Genomic DNA, 25,985 nt, shown 5'->3' with positions numbered 1-25,985 from the left:
AAAAGTAATTTTGCCAAGACTAAAAAAGAAAGGTAATGTATTACATACAATAGAAAGTGTATGGGCAGCTAATAGTTCAGGTACAGTGTTTAAGTGTTGTACAGCAGGAGCACAGATGTCTACTGCAGTTCTCTCTTGAGACTGGGAGCTCCATAATCACTAATGATACTAGGGCCTGATCAAGGTTTAATTGTGCAAGAGGAAGACAGTTGTGCTGGTGTCATCTGGAAATACTTATTTGCAAGTGTAGCTGTTAGAGAGACATGGTGGATGAGATAATATTTTTTATTGGACCGACTTATGTTGGTGAAACTCAGGCTTCTGTCCTTTACCAGTAGGTGGTCGTCCAATATAAAATGTTGCTTCACCCACCTTATCTATTTGATAATATTGATATTCCAAGTGTTTACTCTTTTACACTATAGCAGTTTTTTGTACAAGGATGCTTTTGACTTTCCGATGTGAGTGGACATATCTTTTCTGTTGATCACTTCACTTCCATGATTTATTTCAATGGGGGCGTTGTTTCTGCCTGTGATAACTAGTTTGTGCTTGTTGTCTTGAATGAGTTCTGTACAAATTATGTCAATACACTATTTTTTATTTTCAGTTATCATTTCTGTGACGGTAGCTGTGTACTTGTATTCATGTGATGTACTCTGCTTGCTTCTGTAGCTATGCTAGATCTTGTGACACTGTGCCGAAGTCTTCATACCTGTCAAAGACAAGATCACCTGCTGTTTGCTTGTGTCATCATCCTTGATGATACCACATGCTGACCAGTGTACTACTCAATATTTCTTGTGAAATATTGTGATGTTCTGTTGAGGACACCCATATCTCTGTTACCTCGCTGTCTCAGCAGGTGAAAGCTTTACTGAGGATTAGATAGTATGTCATCTCCCTGCCACACCAACCTATCTGCTTCACCAGAAAACTCTTTGGCTATGTCTACAATACAGGGTATTTGCGCAAAAAACAGCTGGTTTTGCACAAAAACCCACAGAGCGTCCACACTTCAAGCGTGTTTTTGCGCAAGTGAATTTACAGTAAATCAAAAGAACAGAGGGGTTTTTGTGGTGAAGGTATTCCTCTTTCTATGAGGAATAACTCCTTTTTGCACAAGAGTTCTTAAACAAAAAGATGTGTGTGGATGGGCAACAGGGTTTTTTTGCGCATTAAGAGACAATCGAAAAAAGCACAGGTGCTCTGGTGGCTATTCTGTGAATAGCAATCAGATCTTTCTTTCGAGACAGCATCTATGCAGTCTGGACACTCTCTTGTGCAAGAAGTTTTTGCGGATGATCTCTTGCAGAAGAAGCCTGCAGTGTAGACGTAACCCTTGAGACTCCTGAAGTTTATACCTAGCCTTGCAGGTAGCATGCAGAGAACCCCAGTTCCTGAGTTCCTCTGCAGTTTCCACGACTTCTCAATTAAGTATGTTGCTTTCAAAGAGACTGTATACACTAGCCTGTTAAGCTAACTGAAGACTCACTCTACTTTAATATATAGTAGTAAGGTGGTTTTGTAATAAAACAATAATAAATTTAACAACAAATAACAGATACGTAATACTAAGCAAGAAAAAAGGATTTTTTAAACTAAGCAATATTTTTTTTTGTTTACATGAAGCATCTGTAACCATCCAGCGTAGGTGATCCAACTGTACCCTATGCCCTCTAAGTGATGGATAACTCAATTGTCTTATTTTTCTCCCCTTATTATTACCCATAGTCTGTTGTCTTTGTTTCAGAGCCAGACAGACTTCCTAGTGTATAGCAGCCAATTTATGACAAAATATTCTTAATATCAGTCTCTTATGAACTTGCTTGTTGGTCTGTCACTCGTTAATAGATAAGAATAGTGTCCACTATCTTTGTTGGACCAACCTGTGCATGCTTTTTTGTCACTGCCATTTTCTCTGCTATTGTTGGTATTATGTCTCAGAATCCTGTGGTCTAGCTACAACCAATTCTTGGATTTGCTAAATTCCAATTGTGAGTGTGTCATTAACATGTACTGGTGCTGATACTCTGTCACTGGCTGGGTTACTGCTGTCTCTGTGTGCTTGGTGGGATCTGAGGGATTGATAAACATCTGTGGCTTTTCACTTGTGGATTCTCTGTTGCATCTGTAGCAACCCTTGGTTAGATGTTTTTAAATATTTGTATATGTGCCTCTTTGGTGTCATTTATGTTTGCAGTGTTTTCCACCAGCCAGCTGCACATGTAGAAGCTAAAAACGCAACTCTTGAGAGTCTCTGGTTTAAGGATGGTCCCAATGATGCCACTGCAGTCCTGGATATAACTTACGAAGGTGGTTTCAATATATGTATCACTGCATATACCATTCTATGTTCCTAGAACATGGTGAACCAAGAGAACAATTGACTGTATTTTTGGTTGATCATGTGTTAATGTTTATAATTGTCCAATATTTAAAATTTTAATGATGAAGAGTGAATATGTAAAAATTTAAATGAGCACGTTCTGGGAGTACAAGAAGAATGTGCCTTTGTGTGTTAGTTCAAGGGAAAGATTCATAAGCTTGACACAGCTGAGGATTGAATCCCAAAACTCAGGAGCCTCTATCTACAGTGCTAAAATCAGTGAATTTTCTGCAAGGGGACATTGCATTCTGTTCTATTTGCTGTATTTCAAATCCTCTCATGGCAAATCCATGTCTATACCAAACAGTCTCAGGGTCAAAAATTACAGCACTGGACTGGTGGCAAATGTGCATTAAATCACTGAATTTTTTCATGATCTGGCCCATTTGATGACCTTGTGGAGATGATGTCTTAGGTGATTTGTGTGAGCTATATAGTTAGATGTGAATTTGCTGACATAATTCAATTTGCCTAACAACTTTTGAATTCTCTTTTTATCTTCAGGATTTGAATGTTCAGTATTCCTTCAGTCTGATTCATCTGGCCATATTCCCTTGGAGTTTAGTCTCTTGCCCAGGTGTGTTGTTTCCATTGTTTGGAACAATCAGGCTGTTAGCTCTTTCAATTTCCAAAACTCACCTCCGTCAATCCTGATGTTCAATGATAATGCCGCTCAAAATTGTGTCATAGTGTACATTATCATGCCAGCTAGACCTATTGGTATGTAGCTGATTATACAATGAAATACTTCTGGAGCCAAAAAGCAGTCTTAGGAAGCAGTATTTGTTGAAAGTGCAGATCTTGGAGCTCTCTGTGTGCAAAATTCAACCCATGCATCTAATTTGCTGAATAATTTGTCTCCTGCCATCTCAAATAGCAGTGCTCTTCTTGTGGTCAAATGGAAGTGTTCTCTTTTGATGTTTCTGTTCAGTTTCTGGAGTCCAAGCTGGAGTCACCCTTCTTTTTTTTGCCTACAATTAATGGGTGATCCTAGTCTACTGGTTCTGCTCTTCTCCAGGTGATACCATTTACTTCCATATTTTGCAGTTCTTCTAGCCTCTTTCTTAAGCCTGGTGGAACTTTTTGTGTAGCATGTATCGCAGGTTCTGCATTGTCTCTTTATGTTACTGGGGAATGCCTCTTTCCTGTGACTACATCTTCTTATGATGTATCTTCATCTGCATATCTGATTTTTGTTGTCTTTCTGTGTCTCAAAGGTATACATTATCTAAATGAAACGAAGCACTCCACACAAGTGTAGGCCTAAGATTGGTTGCTTGCTTCTGCGTGCCACCACAAATTCTTGTTTGTTTTCCCTTTTGTGCTTAAGTGTTAGTTTGCATTCTCCCAACACTGGAATTGTTCCTCCGGTATAACCTTTCATAGAGACTTTTGACTTTTTAGGTGCTCCTTACATCTCTCTCTTTCAGTTATTATAGTGGTGCAATGGTGTCACTGTAGTTGACCTTTTTAAGTCCTCTAAAATTGACATGCTTAGTTGGGTTCCTTTAAAATCTGGTGTACCTCAAGAAGATTCAGGTGGGTTAATGATCTAAATTGAGCGTCATTTGCGTGAAGGGTTGCAGAAATATAAGCCCCTTCCCCTACATAGACATTATTCTATAAGTTTCTAGTTGGTGTGTGTGTGTGTGTGTGTGTGTGTGTGTGTGTGTGTGTGTGTGTGTGTGTGTGTGTAGAGAGCTAGAGATCAAACTGTTGATGTAGAACAGCTCAAAATGGTCTTAATCTGTTTTAGTGACGGTAGAGTATGGCACCCGCTAAATCATCTTTGGAAAATCCAAAATGAGAACAATATTTCACAACATACACAGTTTTTTAGTGTGACTGCCCCAATCCATTTTTGCATTTAATACATCCACTTTCCTGTATTCTCTGCATGTTTTAGCATAATGGTAGAGCTTATTACAGTTTTTACGTATTTGCCTGAATGCCTGACATTTTCTATAGTCATGGTGATTGCCACATCATTGGCATTGTTTCCTGCTTTTCATTTTTCTGTCCCTGTCCAATTTAATTTCGCTAAACTTCTCCCTTGCTGGTTTAGCTATTGTACTCGTAGTTATAGCTCTATGCTTTCTCTAGGTTCTTTATTTGTGTTTTGGCTTGTTCTACTGGTTGGTATATACACAGCTTCCCTTCTACTGTTAGATCCATCTCCCTTAGTAACTGTTCATGTACTTTTTTATTGTTACATCCATGGTCCAGTCTTAATCCATAATCATAAAACACGAGATTGAGAGCTCTGCAGGCTGAAGCCCTGTGTTTTCAAAATGCACACAGTATGGATAAGCAGTATTACAGTGCACCCTCCCCTCCCCATTCTCCCACCAGTGTGGCTTAACTCTGTTCTGGATGGACCATTCCTTCAGGCTGAGATGGTGAATTGGCTTCCATGCCCAATTACTACTTGGTCTTTCTATTGATAATGCCAATAAGAATGCTAATTGTGGTGGGTTTTGTCATGTAGACTGTTCACTGGGAACTGGTTCAAAATCACTAACCCACTATGCCTAAACCATAATGGTCTTCAGAGCAGGGATTTTCATGGTTCTTCTTCGAGTAGTGTCCCCGTGGGTGCTCCACTGTGGGTGAAGGGTCGCCCTGAGCCTCAGATCGGAGCTTTGTATAGCAGTTTCCCCTGTTGAGCCACGCATGCCCAGGAGGCGTCTCGAGCCCTTCCCGCCTCCTGAGGAGCGTGACTCAACCCCCTCCCTTTCAGTTCCTCTTTAACCGCCCTCGTCAGCTGATGGAGCAAACAGGAGCTCCCTGTCAGACTCTCTGACTACTTTCCTCTCCCCAGTTTAGTCATAGTTCTTTTCCCCTGTTATTCCAAGTTAGCTTTCCTTGTTTCTTTAAAAAAAAAACAAAAAAACACCCTAGTAAAAAGAAGAATACACTTACCTAAATCCCCCCTCAGGGGGCTTGAACCCGTTTCAAACCGGGACTCTGAGGTACCGGCGTTCTCACAGCTGTTCAACACAGGAAAGAAAGAAAAGAGTTTAACAAAAAAAATAAAAAAAACCAACACACGGAGACTGACAACAACAACAGTAACAGCCAAATAAATACATAGAACAAGCTCAAAGAGGAGAGAACTGGCCATGTCCGGCTCCTCAGGCTTTAAAAAGTGTGACCAATGCCGGGATCCTATGCCGGCTTCAGATGGGCATTCAAAGTGCATTCGCTGTTTGGGGGAATCTCACTCTCCCCACAGCTGCACTCATTGCAATTCACTCACGGCGAGAGCCAGGAAGGACCGAGAACTCCGCCTGAGAATGATTTTATTTGAAAAGGCTTTACAGCCCGCTGGGGAACAGGCAGCAACGCGACAAGAGCCCCCCCACCCCCACCCTCCAGGAGTGAGCCGAGTGGCAGACCCTCACCATCCCGCTCCCTACCAGCCTCTTCCTCTCCAAAACATGGAGGAGAAGCACACCAGAGCAGGAGGACCCCTGCCACGAAGGCTTCAGGGCGATCCTCCCACTCCGCACCGGCATCGGGGCGTGCTACAGCTGAGCAGCCCTGGGAGCACTCCAAGCAGCCGGCACAGCAAGAAAAGCCAGCGCCGAAGCAAACCGCGGTGCCGCTTCAAACTGCGGCACCACTTCCAGCCCTGATGCTGCCTCAAGCTTCGGCGGCGCCGAAAGCCACAGCACAGCTTAAAGCTGCGGTACCGACTAAAGCCACGGCACCGCAGCAGAGCAAATCACAGCCTGCTAAGCGCCCGGCACCAGCTCCAACTAAGCAGCATGATGCTGCACTAACGCTGCCAGTACAACCAGACAGGCAGCCAAATGAGACTGCTAGGGATCAGCCTCAGCAGGAAACTGACTCACACAGCAGCCTGTACTATCAGTGCCTGCCTTCCACATCTTACTCACCTGGGAGATCCCCATCAAGGCTATCCCCTCCCAGGTCTACGTCACTCTTATCCGGCCAAGATGCTCCTCTTCCTGAGGATGACCACCACATGTCTTATTCCTCGAGGCACGCATCACCTAGGCAGCCTCGCTTTCACCATTACAGGGTTCCACCACAACAGAACCCATGGCACCCATACTGGCCGTACCCACCCCCACCTTATCCACCACAATAGGGACCCTGGGAACACTGGGAGCCATGTGGACGACGCTCCCCAACTCACTCTACTCCATCCCGGAGAAGCTCATCTCGGCCGCAGCCCCTACCTCCAGCAACTCTTTCGGATGAAGAGACGGACCAAATCTCTGACAATGAATCAGACATTCATTCTATAAATGTCACACATTCTGATGCTCCCGATACACAATCAAATGAAGCGGTAGTACCATCAGATTCTGCACCAATTGATGATCTAAAACAGTTCCAGGAACTATTCAAGAGGGTAGCGACAAGCCAGAATGTTTCCCTGAAAGAGGTCCAGAAAAAACAGTACCAATTGCTAAAAAATCTCCATCCTACATTACATAGCAAGATTGCCCTGCCTATAGACGAGGCAATAATGGAGACCTCGGAAGACCTGGAAAACACCTGCATCCATTCAGCCAACTAATAAGAGAATCGACAGGACGTACTTTGTCCCATCAAAAGACAACGACTTTCTCTTCACACACCCACAACCTAATTCATTAGTCGTAGACTCAGCACAACAACGTGCAAAGCTCCCACAATACAAGTTGGGCAACTCAGACAAGGACCACAAAAAGTTGGACTCCTTTGGCAAGAAAGTATACTCCTCTTCCACCCTACAACTCAGAATATCGAACTACTCCGCTCTTTTAGCAAATCATGACTTTGACAATTACTCGAAACTGGGAGAACTGGTGCCACATCTCCCTGAGTCCAAAAGATCCATCTTGAAAGCAATAGTTCATGAGGGCCATATGATCGCCCGCACCGCTCTCCAAACTGCAATGGATGTTGCTGACACCGCAGCCCGAATTACAGCTACAGCGGTGGTCATGCATAGAGCTTCTTGGCTCCAGTTGTCAGGAGTTCCCCGCGAACTCCAGCCTAAAGTGGAAGATTTGCCATTCGACAAGCAAAAGCTATTTGCAGCTACTACGGACGAAATGCTCCATAAAAGCAAAAATTCTAAGTCCACACTTCGCACGTTGGGCCTGTACATGCCGTCCTATAAACGTGGAGGATATACCCCATATAACTCATACAACCGATACCGATATGGGCAATACAATCGACCACAGAGGCCCTATGAAGACACTAGACCAAGGCAACGAGGTCCCAGAAGGCGCCCCAACCAGGCCCTCCCACCAACTACCCAACCATCTAAACAACAAATTTGAAGATTTGGTCGGGGGCCTGCAACACCTCTCTTACGATCTACCACGAGTTCAAAATGGCCATCTATTCACCCACCGTTTGCAGCCATTCTTTCCTCAATGGGAATCCATAACATCGGACCACTGGGTTTTAGAGATAATTCGAGTGGGCTACATCATCCCATTTACCTCTATCCCCTCTACCCTTCCCCCATCCCGTCCCTCTTCAGGGACCACTCTCACGAAACCCTTCTAAAACAAGAAATCGATCGACTCCTCCTCATCGGAGCTGTAGAAAGAGTACCCCGAGAGTTCCACGGGAGAGGGTTTTACTCGAACTATTTCTTAACCGAAAATCGAACAGGGGGTTGGAGACCTATATTGGACCTCCGCAAACCGAACAAGTTTCTCAAGAAACAGCATTTCAAGATGGTCACACTGTCCACTATCATTCCTGCGCTAGATCAAGGAGACTGGTTTGCAGCCCTCGACCTCCAAGATGCCTATTTCCATGTAACCATCCACCCTTCCCACAGATGCTACCTACGCTTCATGTTGGGACCAGACCACTTCCAGTACAGGGTTCTTCCCTTCGGTCTCTCATCAGCTCCGAGGGTATTTTCGAAGGTACTGGCGGTCGTAACGGCATATCTCAGATGACAAAATTTCATCATATTTCCCTATCTAGACGACTGCCTTCTAAAGGGATTCTCGTACGCCGAAACGGCCTCTATGATACATACAACCACGACCCTCCTCAGTCATCTAGGCCTTCTAATCAACCAAGACAAGTCAACTCTGCACCCGGTTCAAGACATAGAGTTCATTGGTGCACGCCTGGACTCAGTTACAGCCCGGGCATACCTACCTCAGCAACGTTTTGCAACTATGCAAGAAATTATAAACGGGATGCTTACAGTTCCTACCACCACGGTACTTACATGCCTCCGACTAATGGGGCACATGGCTTCCACCACCTACGTAGTCCACCACGCTCGTCTGCATTTTCAATGTTTTCAGCTCTGGATTGCAACCGTTTATATCCCATTACGACACCCTCGAAACAAAACGGTTACTATCCCACCAGACGTGCTGGCATCCTTACGATGGTGGACAGTGCCAAACAATCTTCTGACGGGGGTTCCATTCCAACAAACCGAACCCACTATCCAAATCACCACAGATGCTTCCCTGCTCGGCTGGGGGGCACATATGGACGGTCATGAAGTTCAAGGCAGGTGGTCCCCAAACAAGACACTCTTACATATCAATCTCCTTGAACTGAGGGCAGTAAGGAATGCCTGTGCACACTTTGCCTCCGACATTGCCAATCACACAGTCCGCATCCTAACGGACAACATCTGCATGATGTTCTACATAAACAGACAGGGTGGAGCCCGCTCCCGCTCCTTATGCGCGGAGGCTATTTGCCTGTGGAACTCGTGCATCCGCAACCAAGTCACCCTTATAGCATCCTACTTGCCCGGAGTGAACAACATCAAAGCGGACTCCCTCAGCCGAAACTTCACCTCAGACCACGAATGGGAGTTACATATGGAGGTAATGAACTCAATTTTCCACCAGTGGGGATGGCCATTGATAGACCTCTTTGCTTCTACCCAGAACACCAAATGTCCCCAATTCTGCTCACGTGCGGGACTTGGCAAACGCTCTCTGGGGGATGCCTTCCTAATCAAATGGACAGCCCCCCTACACTACTCCTTTCCTCCCATACTGCTCATCCCAAGAGTCCTGTGCAAGATCCTGAGAGACAAAGCCCTAGTCATCCTGATTGCGCCATCATGGCCTCACCAAACCTGGTACCCATACCTTCACAGGCTAGCGGTCCAGCCTCCCTACCCACTACCGTTCCAGATAGACCTACTATCTCAGGACGATGGCAGGATATTGCATCCACAACTCAATACCCTGCATCTTTAGGCATGGCTTCTCTCTGGTTCTCGGAGGTAGAAGATCGCTGCTCCCAGCGAGTAAAAGACGTCCTCCTCCACAGCAGGAGACAGTCTACTCAGAAAACTTACCAAGAGAAATGGACACGTTTCTGTCACTGGTGTCAGCGAGCCAAAGTGGAGCCCCGTGCCACACCACTAGATACCATCCTAGACTACATTCTGGACCTTAAAGCATCAGGACTCTCAATCTCCTCCCTAAGAGTACACCTCTCTGCAATAGCAGCATTTCATACGTCAGTAGATGGCTTCTCCATTTTTAACCATCCTATTACAAAAAGATTCCTAAAGGGACTCCAGAATGTGTACCCACCACATAGGGCCCCACCCCCTTTGTGGGACCTAAATCTTGTTTTGAAGTGCCTCACCAGACCTCCCTTTGAGCCACTGGCAACAGTACCACTTCCTTTCCTTTTTATGAAGGTCGGTTTCCTCTTAGCCATCACCTCTGTCAGGAGGGTGAGCGAACTTGGAGCATTAATGTCAGAGCCTCCTTACACAGTTTTCACAAAGGATAGGGTCATGCTTAGACCCCACCCCACGTTTTTGCCAAAGGTCTGTACAGAATTCCATCTCAACGAACCGATCGTGTTACCTACCTTTTTCCCAAAACCGCATTCTTCGCAGACAGATGCCAGCCTGCATACTCTGGATATCCGGAGGGCTCTGGCCTTCCTCCTAGAAAGAACAAAACCATTTCGTAAATCTGAAAGACTTTTTATCTCCATTGCTGAACGATCCAAAGGGACACCAATATCATCTCAACGAATCTCAAAGTGGATATCGACATGCATAATTAAGTGTCACTCTCTGGGCAATAGACCGCTACTACGCCCACCACAAGCGCATTCTACTCGAGCCACGGCTGCTTCTACAGCCTTTCTGGGCAATGTCCCCTTAAGAGACATTTACCGGGCAGCAACATGGTCTTCAGATCATACCTTTGCTAAACATTACGCTATTCTTCCACAACTTAAGAGTGACTCAGCAGTTGCCACGGCAGTGCTCTCCACCACTGCCAAACATTGACTCTGGCTCCCTCCAGCCATATACTGGATACTGCTTTGTAGTCACCTACAGTGGAGCACCCACAGGGACACTACTCGAAGAAGAAAAGGGAGTTACTCACCTTGTGCAGTAACTAGTATTCTTCGAGATGTGTGTCCCCGTGGGTGCTCCACGACCCTCCCTGCCTCCTCTCTGCTTGGAGTCGAAATTACTCGGGCGAAGACGAGGAACTGAAAGGGAGGAGGTTGAGTCACGCTCCTCAAGAGGCGGGAAGGGCTTGAGACGCCTCCTGGGCATGCGTGGCTCAATAGGGGAAACTGCTATACAAAGCTCCGATCTGAGGCTCAGGGCGACCCTTCACCTATAGTGGAGCACCCACGGGGATACACATCTCGAAGAACACTCGTTACTGCACAAGGTGAGTAACTCCCTTTTTTTTTGCTTTTCTACAGCACCTACCACAAAGGGTCCTAATTTTGAATGGATGGTAGTCATCACTTGTATAAATATCATTTTTTTAAAATAAAGGTCCAGAGCTGGGTGATCCACTGATGTTATAAATGGGAATATCAAGAAGGAGTAGAGAATTCATTTTACCTCTAGGCTTATTGGGTAGTCGAAGCACCAAGGAGGAGGGGAAGCAGGAGCCAGTGCTGGGAGAAGCTAGCTTAAAAGCTGGTTGCCCCCAGCACCGTCTCCGGGATGGGGGGGCGGCAATCAGGAAATGTCGCTGCCCACGGCTCTTGTACATTTCAAAGGAAGAGGTGCAGTGGGGATAATGGGACAGAGAACACCCTTCTTCATGACTAATCGAGTAATCAATGGATATTTCATTGAGTACTTGATTAGCTGATTAATTGAAATGTAACGTCCCTAGTAAATGGCATTTCTGAGATCAATCCTGGAAATATTGTGTCTAGTTCTGGGTGTTTGTGTTCTTAAAAGAATGTCTAAAAATTGGAAAAGATTCAAAGAAGAGCCACAAAAGTTATTCAGAGGGTGGAGAGATGCCTTATTGTGAGATTTAGCGCCCAGTCTGTTTAATTTATCACAGAAACGCTCAAGAGGTGACTTGATTACAGTAAATAAGTAACTTCCGGGGGAGAAAATAACATAGTGAAGGGCTTCTTAACTTAGTTGCATATCAAGAACCAGCAGCTGAGTATTAAAACTAGAGATGTGAACGGGTGACCAATTGATACTTAACGAATAATGCTTACTGCTGGACAGCTCCCCCACAGAACCTGGTAAGCATCTGGGATTTTCCCCTCCTGGCCGGGAAAAAATCAGAAAATACCATACATTTTAGGTGTCCGGTATTTTCTGAAATTTTTTTTACCGGACAGGAGGCGAAAATACCGGACTGTCCAGTTCAGTACCGGGCACCTGGCAACCCTACACTCAAGCACGTTTCCTAAAGAGCTGCTGGTGCAACACTAAACTGAGCCCTGCTCTCAGACCTGAAGAAGAGCTCTGCATATAGCTTGGTTCTTACCAGTGCTCCCTGACCATAGAAAGGAGCCTGGGTCACAAAGTGCCTGAGTCCAGCCCAGCTCCACTCCCCACAGCCTGATTACACTGCTCAGAGCGGGCGGGGGTCAGGCCCTGTGTGGCTACTACCAAGAGCCACCAAGCTGGAAATGACGGGAGATAGCAGACTCTGCTCTTCAAAGCAGCCACCTGCTACCCAAAGCAGAGAGGCAGACCCTGGGGCAACGCAATGGCAGGGCTGGGGGGGTGGTCATGGGGAACTCTGAACTCAGGCAGCAGGTGTGGATAGGAAAGTGACTCTCCCATAGCCAGGTCTTTGGTCAGTGGGAAGAGGCAGAAATTCTACCCGTCAGTTTTGTCTGAGAGCCCATGGAAGGCACCTAAATGCAGCCACAAACACCTGCTGGCCTCTCTTCCAGACAAGGGCTGCACAATGTGCTTGAACAGCACCCAGGAGCACGGACAGGGCTCCTCCTCCTCCCCAACGCATCACTCCTACGTCAGATGCAAGGAGACGCAACCAGCTGAGGGCTCCCAGCCCCGATTGTGGCCCCACCTCCCCAGCCACTCCCCCTGCACCTGCTAGGCTTCCATTGGGCTCCCAGCCGGAAAAACAGAAAATACAGGACATTGCACATGTCTGGTATTTTCTGAATTTTTTTACTGGACTGAGGGCGCCAAAAACATACTGTCCAGATGAATACCGGACACCTGACAACCCTAGATACTTTTCAAATCAAGTCTTGGATGTCTTTCTGCAAGATATGTTTTAGTTAAACACAAAGTATTAGGCTCAGAGTGTGGGTAACTGAAGGTACGTCTACACTTGCCCCCTACTTGGAAGCAGGGAGGCAAATGAAGGCGACGAAGTTGCAAATCAAGCGCGGGATTTAAATATCCCGCGCTTGATTAGCATAGTTGCGTCCGGTCGTCATGTTGGAAATTGACTAGCCCGAATTAACTCACCGCATGTAGACATGGTAGTCCGAGGGAAAACCCCATACTTCGAATTAACTGTACTCCTCCTGCAATTTGCCTCCCTACTTCAAAGTAGGGGGCAAGTGTAGACGTACCCTGACTGAAATTCTGTGATCTGTGTTATTCAGGAAGTCAGACTACATGATTTAATAGTTCCTTCTATCCTTAAAATCTACAGCTGCGTATTTCACTACCTTTCTGTGAATCATCCAGCCCATAGTGAGTACTTTATCAGTCTTTTCGCAGTATATCTGTGTGGTGTTTCAGGAATTGTGTAGTCAGTCTACATATCCTTATTTTGGTTTGCATTGCAATTTCCATAGTGGTCTGTGTGCTGTTTCTCAAGGGTATCCAGGGTTGTGAAGCACCACACAGTGGATCAGTTCCCCAAGTACACTGGCCACAGGCAACACAAGCACCCACTTTAGGCCACAGAGGCCCTCCAGTCATTCTGCATGTTAGCAATAGACATCCTCGAGCCCTCCAAATGTCTGCAGAAAAGTGTCCAGTTCCAGATCCACTGGATACTTGCAATCTTCCCCAATTTGCTGCTTTTAAATAATAGTACACCCTAGCTTAGTAGTTCTACCTCAGATCACTTCTCAGATTAATGCCTGATACTTAGATAAGTTTACAGTAAAATCAAGCATAAAATTAACAAAGCCTAGATATTCAAATAATAGCTAGTAGAAGTAATGGAAACAAATGGTTATATATGAAATAAAATTGTAGCGTATGTTCTAGATCCTACACTTAATGAACAAAATACTGTGGTCTCGAGCATTGCTTACTCAAAATCTTTGCTGTGCTTTACAGTCCATCTGGTTGTGCTCTTCTCCAACTCCTGCTCCCTTCATGAGTCAAGCATGCTGTCAGATTGACTTCTTGGTGAAAGATCTAGTATGTTCCCTTGAGCTCCAAAATATACCAGAGCAATTCTTTGTCTTTATTCCTAAAAATGGTATCCCTGCTATTTGTTACATCTTGGAGATTTCCTTTCTTGTAGATTTTTGTACATCTTGGAGATTTCCTTTCTTGTAGATTTTTGTAATCTCTTATTAGCCCGCAGCTAAGTATGCATACAGGCATACATTGTGAGGCATACAATACACAAATAGCCAACCAAGGAGACAGGCGTCTGCTACCTCCTGCCTGAAAAGAATCTTTTTTACTTGAGAACCTGCCTTAATGCCAAAACTTTAAGAACGTAATTTTAAATATAGATAAGTAACTCCTTAAATATTTTTCATACGTGCATTTTGTAGTGATTATGTCATTTAGTGGCTCTTGAGCCCTTCGGTGCACTGTTGTGCATATGTTTGACCTATGGGATCCCTCTATAGCCATATACATCCACTGGGTCCTCTGCTAGTTGGTAGTCAGTGGTCCCTGGATTACAGGATGTACCTGCAATACTGAAAGCTTTCAAACCATTGAACAAAAAATTCCTTTGTTATATCTACTGTGACACCCACAAACCACTGACTGTCTGATTATTTCTATTTGTGGGTAAATGGGGATTTAAAAAAAAATGTTATCAATGTTATATTGCCTTATATGGCTGATCATTATTTTGATCTCTACTATTTACACATTTTTACCTTTTCTCCCTTCATTGTGTTGGACCATGAGGATCTAAGAGACAACTAAACTCGTAAAGGCAGGGACTGTGGCTTCTTATGTATGGTATTCACTTAGCACATTGTGAGAACTACTGGAAACAAATAATAACTTAACTTCTTGTTGACGGGATTTACCAGTCTGAAATAGTAAATGTGGGTTACTTTTCAGCCTATATCCTCTCAAGATAGTTGTATACATGTTACTCAACTCAAGAGTGAGAATGAGAATGTTAAAGTAAGAATCACTCCTTGCCATGCTTAGATTGTAGAAAGTATTTGAAAATAAATATTTTAATTAACATTGGTGTTTCTGAACAAAATGATGCAGCCATCTTTGCTTTTCAAAAATAAAGTAACAGCTGTGATACTAACCTTACAGAATACACAGAAAGGTTTGAATGCCAGGTTCCAATCTAATTTACTTATCAAAGTGAATGTTAATATTTGTAAATTAGACTCTTCATTTAAACGCTGAAAGATTTAAACAACCTTCTGACGGTTAAAACTGGTATTAAAGCTGGCTTACATATTCACCCAAAGCCTGCCAAAAAGCCAGTGTCAAACATGTCATTTTATCAAGATGGCAGCCACTATAAATCTCAGAAATACCCATTGTAATTAAAATCAACTATTCACATCTCAGTTTATTCATGAGAAGTGCTTCTTAGCATATGATTTTGCTTTGAACAAAATGAAAGCATTTTTAAGGTCACCTGCTGACTTAAATTTCTTCTACATAGTATCTTAATATATTATGCTAGTTTCCAGATGCCATACTCCAGGTTCATGTGTGAATGGGGGTATCGTTGTCCTAAGTGCTATACAGAGTTAGATGTGGTTCCTGCCTTGAAGAGCTTACAAGAAGCTCTAAGGTGATGTAGAGAGTTTGTATTATATATACATTTGCTATTTTAAAAAAGCTTCTGTAACTACAACTGTAAATACATATTCTTAGTGCCCTGCAAATTTGTGGATATCTGCTTTATATCCACAGGTATCCACATCTGTGGACCATTTTTGCAGGTATAAATGCAGATACAAATTTTGTATCTAGAACCTAGCAAATTTGAAACCCTGAAAATCTGTGTATCTGCTTAGTATCTGTGTCCATGGATGTGGATGCAGATATCCATAGATTGATTATGCAGATATGGATACAAATTTTGTATACATGTTGGGCTCTACATATTGCCATCAGAGGTGGACTATAGATCTGCAGGGCTCTGAGCTAGAGTAAGTGGAGGCCCTTTCCCTCCCATTCTGACTGCAATCACACAGCCGTTCCAGCTGGGGCGTGGAGTCAAAGCGTGGGGAGCTTCCCCTGCTCTGAAGCAGGAAAATCAGGCAGAGTGGGTTGGGACACCAGGCTGCCCAATTTTCCAGGCCCCCTCTGCATGAGCCCTATTGTGCCAGTAGCTAGTCTGCCACTGATAACTCCAACTTCCTTTCAGACTCGCTAGTTAAACTTCAACTGATTTCTAGTAAGGGCATTGTAGTGGAAGTGAGTTTTGAAAGAAGACACAAGTTCAGGAATAGTATATATCTGAGTGATAATTGTATATCCCAAAAATGTAAGAGCTGAGTGTGAATTCAGTTGAATGTGAGCTCTAGGGACTGGTGTATGTCTTTAATCTGAACCAACGGTTCGGAACACAATGTTATAGACTGAGTAGCCTTGCTAAAGCAGAGCAGATTTCAGCAAACGTTTGCATTTACAGGCGTGCAAAAAATAATTTAAAAATCCTGTACTTTCTGTAATGTATATAGTACAAATAAAATATACCTTGAATTACAAAATCCATTTGGTTGTAGGGGTCTTGGTTAAAGATCTCATCCTGCAAATGTTAATTCACATGATTAAAAACATGAAAAGACTTGTTTGCGTGCTTAATTATTCACATGCATGAGTGTTAGCATGATCCGAGCCTAAAAATATATTTCATTCAGTAAGCTAACCGAAGTGATTCTTGTGGTGAAATCCTGCTCTTATTAAAATCAATGACCAAATAGTCATTGACTTCAAATTGGGCTAGGCTATGTGTGCAGTGCCTGATGTACACATGTCCTGGCTCCTGCATCTACAAACTTGTGATCACCAAGCCACATTGCAGAATACCTGTGCACTCAAACTTTGTAATTGGTTCATTTGTCACAATGTGCTTATCTCAGCTGTCTGTCTACTAGGGATACAGAATATGAGATACAAATGATAACCATGAATGGAAGATGAACATTTTGAGGAACCCCAACTACAAATCTCTTTGATAGTATGTCTTTGTTTCTGGCTCCAGGGCCAATCTGGGGAAACATTCATTCAGACACACCCTAATCCTCCTATGGGACAGAGTACTCTTGTATGCCTTCCCACAGTTTCTTTTCTGACCAAGGTTCTGTTGAAAATTTGAAGAGGCACAGCAAGAGTTATTGTGATTGTCCTCTACTGGCTAAGACAAATCTGGTTCCTTTATGTGACACAGATGGCAATATGTCCCCTGGTTACCCTTTGGCTCATTCTGCTCTGGCTTTCTCGTAGTGATGGGTTGGTCCTTCACCCAGATTTGTTGTTTTCTACCTCCTGCTTTGACCGGACATGGCAACTTGCTTTCTCTGATACCTATTCACAGGGCTCGACAATTAGGGCAATTTTAGCCCAGCATGGCACCGCAACACAGTCAGCGCATGCTCAGCGTGCATGCGCAACGTGCCAAACCGCACGGCTAGCGAGCGGGGCTCACCGCCACTTGTCAAGCTCTGCCTATTCATGAAGACAGAATTTCTAATTGCCATTACCTCAGCTAGGCACATGAAGTAGTGCCTTACAGCCAGACCCACCACGTATTTTTTTTATAAGACAAAGCAACTCTGAGGCTGCATCCCAAGTTTCTCCCTAAAGTTGCCTCCACTTTCCATAGGAATCAACAGATCCATCTTCCATGGGTTTTTTCTACAAAATCACATTTTGACAACAGGCAGGTAATTTTGCATATGCTACATCTTAGAAGAGTACTGACATTCTAGCCCCTGTCCTCTGGTGCTGTCCTTGTCCACTCTGCTGTTGGTCTGAAAATTGTATTTGTGTGACTCGAGATGATTGGACAGGACTGTGGGCTTTGGAGGTGATGGCAGTGTTTGGTCAGATTCTTCATAGTAATTGCTAGGCTTTCCAGTCTTTTCTTTCATGTTGAAGTAGGTGGTCTTGAAGTGCTTGGTCTGCTCCCTGAAATAGTGTGTAGTCTGGTCTGTCCTAACCTCCACCACTCTCACTGAGATTTTGCTATACATATCCATGTTTTTGTTGCTTCTGCCAAAAAAAAAAAAAAAGGCAGGGTTGAGGGGCGAGAGGCTTGTAGTCCTCACACTGAAAGTTTGCCAGAATCACTGGTTGAGCATCTTTCTTGTTTGAGCTGGATTTAGTTGTTTTGACGGTAGCATAGTTCACAAGCAATGAAGGATTAATGTCTAATGGCTCTATTTAAACCAGCAGTAAGCTTCCTGTAGGAGGTCAGCAGATAGAAGAGCTGGAAAATACAGGCCATGGGAACTGTGGAATAGCATTGGCAGACCATCCAAGACCATTTTAAATCAGTTACACATGCTTTAGCTACATCCTTCAGTATGGGCGGGCAGACACACGCTAGAGCGGGACATAAATTTGTACCTGTACCCTCAGATAAGATGGCAAGAATAAGTGTATGTTTAAAAAACAACAAATGGTCTGGTAGCACTTTATAGACTAACAAAACATGCAGATGGTATCATGGGCTTTCATGGGCACAACCCACTTCTTCAGAAAAGCTCATGATGCATGTTTTGTGAGTCTATAAGTGCTACCAGACCATTTGTTGTTTTTTTAAGTTTATCCCATAGGGTATGTCTACACTGCCATTCTAGTTCGAACTAGGGTGGCTAAGGTAGGCATTCGAACTTGCAAATGAAGCCCAGGATTTAAATATCCCAGTCTTCATTTGCATGTTCCTGGGCGGGTGCCATTTTTAAATGCCCGTAGTTCGAACTACCTGCCCACGGCTACACGCGACATGGACTAGGTAGTTCGAATTAAAGCTCCTAATTCGAACTACCATTATTCTTCCTGCAAGGAGGCTTAATGGTAGTTCGAATTAGGAGTTTTAGTTCGAACTACCTAGTCCATGCCGTGTGTAGCCACAGGCAGGTAGTTCGAACTACAGGCATTTAAAAATGGCGCCCGCCCGGGAACATGCAAATGAAGCCCGGGATATTTAAATCCCGGGCTTCACTTGCAAGTTTAAATGCCTACATTAGCCACCCTAGTTCGAACTAGGGTGGCAGTGTAGACATACCCATACAGATTAACTCGGCTACTCCCTGAAGCTAAGTGTATGTTGATAGCTAATAAACTACAATAGCACAATTGCAGTGCTGTACCTGTACCTGTGTAGCAATTCAGCATAAATACTACAGTGACAGACACCACCTTCTCAAGAGGCAGTAGCTCTGTCAATGGAAGAATTCTTCTGTTGACTTAGAAATGTCCTGACCCAAAGTTAGGTTGGCTCATCCATCTCTGGGTTTTTCACTTCACTACAGAGGTGAAAGTAAGCAGGTGCGGCCTAGTGTTCAGCTCCAGTAAGATTCGGCTGCACTCTGGCAAGCACTGGCTGGGCGTGCCACTCTGTAGGAGGCAGGCAGGAAAGATGAAGGGGCCGGCAGGAGGTGCACGCTGTAAGGGAGGTGAATACGCTCCCAATCCCATCTGGCTGCAGTGCTTGGCCCCAGACCCACTCTTCCATGGCATGGGTAGGAAGGGAGATAGTAGAATTGACTGCAGTGACTCAGTCCCAGCCAGGTAAGTTAACCTGGCTCTTCCTCCATTCTCCTCCCATGTCCCAGTTCCCTGACTTCTGCACTTCAGACCCTAACCCCCTTCCCTGAGCCTCTCATACACCACAACTCTGACTGCACCCCCACACATCTCTAGCCCCCTGCCTTGACTCCTACACCCCGACCCCAACCGGGGGGAGTGGAGGAGGGAGGTTGTGATAATATAGTACCTGTAAGAAATTTAGGTTACTTTCACCCCTGCTTCCATGAGACACATAGTCATGCTAATATAACTTTTTGGTGTGTTTTGAGAATGTATGTCCAAAGGCTTTATGTATTGGATAGCAGGGAAGGTGAGGCTGAGCTAAAATGTGCACGAAACAGTGCCTAACTTCTTGTGGGGTAGGCCAATGACAGAATTTCAGTCTTTGAATTTCTTAATAATCATCAAATTAGAATGGATTCTTTTTAAACTTAGGCACTTTTATGTGAACTCTAAAATGTAAATAATTCTCAAGTCTATCAGTAAAATTGTATGCAGTTGTGTGACTCTTCAAAATGTTCACAATTTTAAATTAGAGATCTAAAAGATTGTTTTGTTTGAAACCAAATGGTAGTCTGTGGTGTTAGTTTATTTAAAAAATGAATTATTTTTATAAAGGAGACCTCATAGCATATACTTGCTTTTGCTACAAGGAGCTACATGAAATAATTAAAGATATAAAAGCATGTAATAGTTATGGAAAATAACATAAGGCAGTTTTACTCGCTCTTCAAAGATTGCAGAGAAGTTTGCGTATATTGATTCTTACAAGACCTGTACAATAAACCATTTAATGGAATATAATTTGAGCAAATGCTATGATTGTTTTTGTATTTGTAAATGTAATTTATTTAATGTTAAAAGCTGAGGCCTATAGCTCTGCTTCCTTTTATTTTGCATTCAGTGTGGCGAGTTAATCCCAGAGCAGAGCTTTTCTGATGCAAAATGCTTATGCAGTCACATCAGCTGTCCCCTCACTATATGGTATCTTCCATTATTTAACTGCAAAGATTAATTTTGGTCCAGTGTTTCAGTAATATTGGACACATGATTAACGTGACAAAGCAGTATGCTTATGCATTCATTTGAGATTCTCGGTTACAGTTGGATCCAGATCAGAACAAGGAGAATACATTCACACTATGGCCACCCTCCTGGCTGCTTGTAGTAGTTGGATCATAGTAGGCGCTGTTTCATCTAAAGACACAATTATCTATTGCTGAGGAATTGCAAATTCACCAAAGCTCTTTACAGCGCTAGTGGTTAATGATGGATTCCTGAAAAGGTCTATCAAAGAATTTTGGTCCTTGTTATAATTGTTTAAAATTGTATTAATGTAAGTTATCGTGTTATTGAAATAAAATTTTCATTCAGTACATTGGTATCTTAGCTGAATGCAGAATTTAGGGTTTTGTTTGCTTTTTTAAAAATCAGTAGGTAGTAGGTTTTTATTAGAATTTCGGAATGATGATAGCTAAGGAAAATGAGTATTGTGTTTACTTGTGTAACATTTATCCACAGGAATTTAAATATGTAACACATCCAAGAATCGAAACTTATGAAAATTGTTTTAAAGAAATGAAAACCTATCAGATGTTTTGCTGCCTCTAAATTGTTTCTGTTAGTGCAGAAATATTACTTTGATTTTTGTGTGAAATTGTTTGGATATGCTTTAAATATTGTGTTAACATCTATTTATGCAGCTACTTTATGTTATAAGCATTTACATTTGAAATCAATGTAAAACATAATTTTAATTTGTTATTGAAGCAAAGTTGCATTCACAAATGCTTACATTCAATGTGTGCATTATATTACTTATGAAAAACTTAGTGAAAATTAAAATTCCCTACTCAGCTGTTTCTTTTTAAAAATAAATGGTACTGGAATTATATTTTCAAACTAGAATATTTAAAGGTACCCAAGAACGTCATATCTATGGACCCCAAAGTTATGCAAATATAGTAATAAAGAAGTTTTAATTTAGAACAAATAAGTTTGTATTTTGTACAACAAATAAAATATAAGGTTGCGGTGTTGTATGACATGTTTTTTGTATTTAGCATTTTCTCCGTAAACACCTTTACTATATATTTAATGTATGTGCTATATCTCTCACACATGTTAAATATAAACTATGATAGACAATTAATCTGTGCTTGTATTAAAAACTATATAAATATGAATATTTGAGGCTTTTAGTATTTGATGAACAAAGAATTATGTGGCTACAAAATAGAACAATTGATAAAATCCTCCCCACTATTGGCTATTATTTACTGTCTCTTAAGTGGCAGGTTGTATTTATGCCAATTTATCTGCTTCAGGGAACATTCTTGATAGCAGAACAAAGTGAATAAAAGTAGTTTGCTTTGCAAATGAATGCAAATGGTAGAGCCTTTCGGGAAGCCCTTTAACAGGGGCAGTGCACTTTGATTATGAGTGAAGCTGCCATTTGGACATGGTGAAAAGAGCACGCTTGAACCATTGATTGGGGGAGACAGTAAAAAGTCAGGAAGGGCCCTTTAAGCTTGCAGTGCGGCAGGCGGATGTCAGTGTGGTTAGAGCACAGTGGGAGAATGACAGGCAGGATTAGTGTCAGGGAGAAGCTTTGCTGTAGCTGTGGAGATGGTCCCTGGGGTCACTCACCTCTGACTGTTGTTCTGTGCTGATGGCTCTGTAATGCAAACTGCTTGATATATTTCTGTTCATTATCAGAAATGGTGATTAGAAGAAGTATTTGTCATAAAGGATTATTTTAAAAATAAAATGCTTAACTCCTTTTTACAAATGCTTAGTTCAATAGTCACTAGTTTTACTCATATGGAAGACTGAGTACAAAGCCTTGTGTTCTTGGAGAGGCAATTTAACATAAAAAGATGTAATAGTTAATATTGCTATTATATCTGAGGAACCGGTGTTTTCTTGCTTATTTGGTTGTCATAAAGGAGGAAATTGTTTATCATTTGCAGTGTGCTGATGCAGTAGAACATTGTTTTATATTTTAGTTATTGGGCCTTGTTGCTCTTTGAAAATGTCCAGTTTCTTTCTGTTTTCTTCATGTGCGTGGTCACTGAAGCCACGGGCAATAGAAAAATGTATTTGCTTTAGAAAAATTCATAGTGGAATACAAAATTGTCAGATTTCACGGCTGTATGATCTCGAAATGTTAAACTATACATATATTATAGTGGCTTTAACAACTAACTGAATTGGGCATAGTGTTTTTAAGATACAGATTGATAATTAACATTTAGGATTATTTTCAATATTTTTTAATTGAGGACTTTTAAAATATTTCTCCTTCTTTATGGATAATTCAAGTATATGTAAGAGGATTTTATATATTATCTATAATGTTGATATCTTAGATTGTGGTTTATTTTAATTTTTACTGCTCGCTTTTTTCATAGTGTCATAAGTTAAATGTATCTACTGCACTAACATGCATTTTGCGTATTAAATAATTTTAAAGGTTCAAGTTCAATCACTGGAAGTTGTTTATGTCCTGTTTTCTGTAACAGCAGAAGAAACAGAGCATTCAACTAACAAGTTTTTAAAGCAGTATTAAATTACTTTATTTGTTACAGCATCCATTATTTGATTAATTTAAGTGTTCAATATTTTATTTGACTACTTTTTTTTCTAATTTCCCAAACATTTACACATGTTTTGCAGGCACCTGAATGGACAGAAGAGGACCTTAGCCAGCTGACAAGAAGTATGGTTAAGTTCCCAGGGGGGACCCCAGGTCGATGGGAAAAGATTGCTCACGAATTGGGTCGATCAGCGGCAGATGTGAGTTCACTCAGATTTGCTTTGTATGGAGAGTGACAAACCAGAACAAGACAGGCAGTGTAGAAGGTAGACATAGATGGGGTCCAACATTGTCTTTTGAGAGGAGCTGCAATCCTTTCAGGACCTGGAAGTGAACCATTAACTAACTAAGCAAGAAGCAGATGTCAGCAGTCCCTTGCTCCACAATTAACAGCTGTAACTGATCAGCTGTATGGGGGATTCTGGTGCTTAGAGACTTGAACTACTTGTAACCTGATAACAGAAAAACAATGCCTGCTTTTAGTGTTTGTGGTAACCCCTTTTAACTCAAAAGGAAATTTGTGAGACTTAGTTTACAGTTCTGTTTAAGCCGGGGGTTTTTTAAGTATGAATCAGCTAATAGCATTTATACAGGTGGTTTCCATTAATTAAACTGAACTATTTCTACAAAACAGTTGGTATGAGATTGATAGTATTGCATTTCTTATTTTCATACTATAATATGCTTAACAGTCATATTGTGTAAAATAATTAATATCCTTATTCAAATACATATTTTATAGTGGTGTGACATACATACATATAATATATACACACATAGTTAAGGATTTAATGTATTGTTATCTTGAAAACTCTTGAGTGGCCTATAAAAGGATTTTTTTTTTCATTTTCAGCAATAGATCACTTGTATGTGCGCCACAGTGTCTGCAGAGGGCATTCAATAGTCCTTTCAGTTGATCCTATTCCAAAGGATCTGGACTCTGGAGGAGTTCAGTAGCACAAGGTTTAAATGTTTAATTCAGTTGATGTACATTTTGGGACTTAATATTCTATATTTAATAATAAAAAATCTAGCAAAGGTTTTTTCGGAAAATCAAACCTTCATTTAGTCAAATAGTCACAAATTTATCATATAGGTTACAGTAGGTTATCTGCAAGCCCGTTTATAAAGCTTTTTTTAAACTTTTTCTTTGGAAACGAATAATGGAAAGGTGATTTTTATTTCTAGCATGAGATTATTAAGACGTTAAATAAGCCTGTATTATTTACAAGCAAGCTGTAGGGTTCTTGAGGTGCACATAACTAAGCAATGTATGATGCAGTATACTACAGATGGTGAAATATGTTGTGTTCAATTTAGATATGAGGTGTCTCTCACTTAACAGTACTGACCAAAGAGGGTTTTATTAGAAGACATTTTATTTTACACAGCAGTTCTGAGTAATATATTTTATTTTAAGCAGCTTGACAGCGTACTATGTGTGAAAAATAAATCTTTAAACAAAGACTTGCACAAAAATTGTAAACAAAATCTGCCTGAGACAGACTATTATTATCTATCTATCTATCTATCTATCTATCTATCTATCTATCTATCTATCTATCTATCTATCTATCTATCTATCTATCTATCTATCTATCTATCTATCTATCTATCTATCTACAAGTTTTTCCTATGGGATGCCAGAGTGACATCATCATGTCACTCTGGCGTCCAACAGACTCCGCCCTTGCGTGGCCTCCCTGCCCCAGACAGTGTTCGGAGATGGCAAAACTGCCTTGCAGCCCAGCCTGAGCAGATTCTACTTCCCTGCAGGAGGGTGGCGGGAGTGAGGGCAGCAGTGGCTCTTTGCTGTTCTTGGAGCCCCGACTCTCTGGGACCCAGTGGGAACCGCTACCTCCGGCTGCCTTGGGCCAGGGCCAAGAGCCTGCCCGGTGCTTCAGCCTCAACGTCCCTGTCCCCCACAAGACTAGCGCACCATCACCGGCTTCCTGTGGGACAGGGAGAAGAGGTGAAAGCCCCAAGATGCCAAGCTAGGTCCGGTTTTCGCTCCCCTGTTGCAGAGTCTTGGGGCTTTCTCCTCTTCCTCCCTCCACTGCAGGAAGCTGGTGCTGGCGCACTAATCTTGCAGGCGGGAGAGTTGAGGCTGGAGCACTGGACTGTCTGCAGCCTGAGCACTCCCAGCCCTGGCCCAAAGCAGCTGGAGATGGCAGTTACCTGCTGGGTCCCAGAATGTTGGGGAGCCGAGTGCAGCAAGGAGCCACTGCCGCCCTTGCCCCCGCTGCCCCCTGGCCTGGCCTTGGCCCTCTTTTGGCAGCCAGAGGGGGGCTGAGAGACCAGGGCTGGTTGCAACTAGGGAGGCTGGGGCTGGCTGCGACTGGGGAGAAGGGTGCGGAGGCCGGGACTGGCTGCAGTCAGGGTGGTGGGGGAAGGCTGGGGATGGCTGTGACCAGGGAGGGAGGTGGAAGGTGCCGAGAAGCCAGGTCTGGCATGGCCTTGGCCCTCCCTGGTGGCTGGGGGGAGAGCTGACCATCTCCTCTCCCCAGCAGCCGGGTCTGGCGCGGCCCACGATCCTCCCTTGTGGTTGGTTCTGGAATGGCCCACGGCCCTCCCCAGTGGCTGGAGGTATGCAGGGGGTAGGTCTGGCATGGCCCCAGTGCTTCCTGGCGGCTCTGGGGAGAGCCGGTCTTACTGACACCCAGAGACTGGGATGGCCCCAGTGGCCAGAGAGGCAGGGGGCCAAGAGGCTGGGTCTGGCGTGGCTTCAGCCCTGTCTGGCAGCTGAGAGGGAGCAAGAGGCTGGGGCTGCTTACTGCCAGAGACAGTGGGGTTTGTAAGAGTAG

The 25,985-nt window shown here is 43.1% G+C and overlaps 1 protein-coding gene across 2 annotated transcripts in view; it reads left to right on the top strand.

Moving 5' to 3' along the window:
- Nucleotides 1-25,985, top strand: part of DNAJC1 (DnaJ heat shock protein family (Hsp40) member C1) — a 255,874-nt gene that overhangs the window by 201,174 nt on the left and 28,715 nt on the right. For both annotated transcript variants that reach the window (XM_075922502.2, XM_075922503.2), the window contains exon 9: nt 23,262-23,381. In XM_075922502.2, coding sequence (XP_075778617.2) covers nt 23,262-23,381 — 120 coding nt within the window. The remainder of the gene's footprint in view (nt 1-23,261; nt 23,382-25,985) is intronic.

This window comes from Pelodiscus sinensis, chromosome 2, assembly GCF_052426305.1.
Source record: "Pelodiscus sinensis isolate ZL-2025 chromosome 2, ASM5242630v1, whole genome shotgun sequence".
NCBI lineage: Eukaryota > Metazoa > Chordata > Testudines > Trionychidae > Pelodiscus > Pelodiscus sinensis.
The sequence above is the reverse complement of the archived record's forward strand: the minus strand, read 5'-3'. Positions and strand labels throughout refer to the sequence as shown.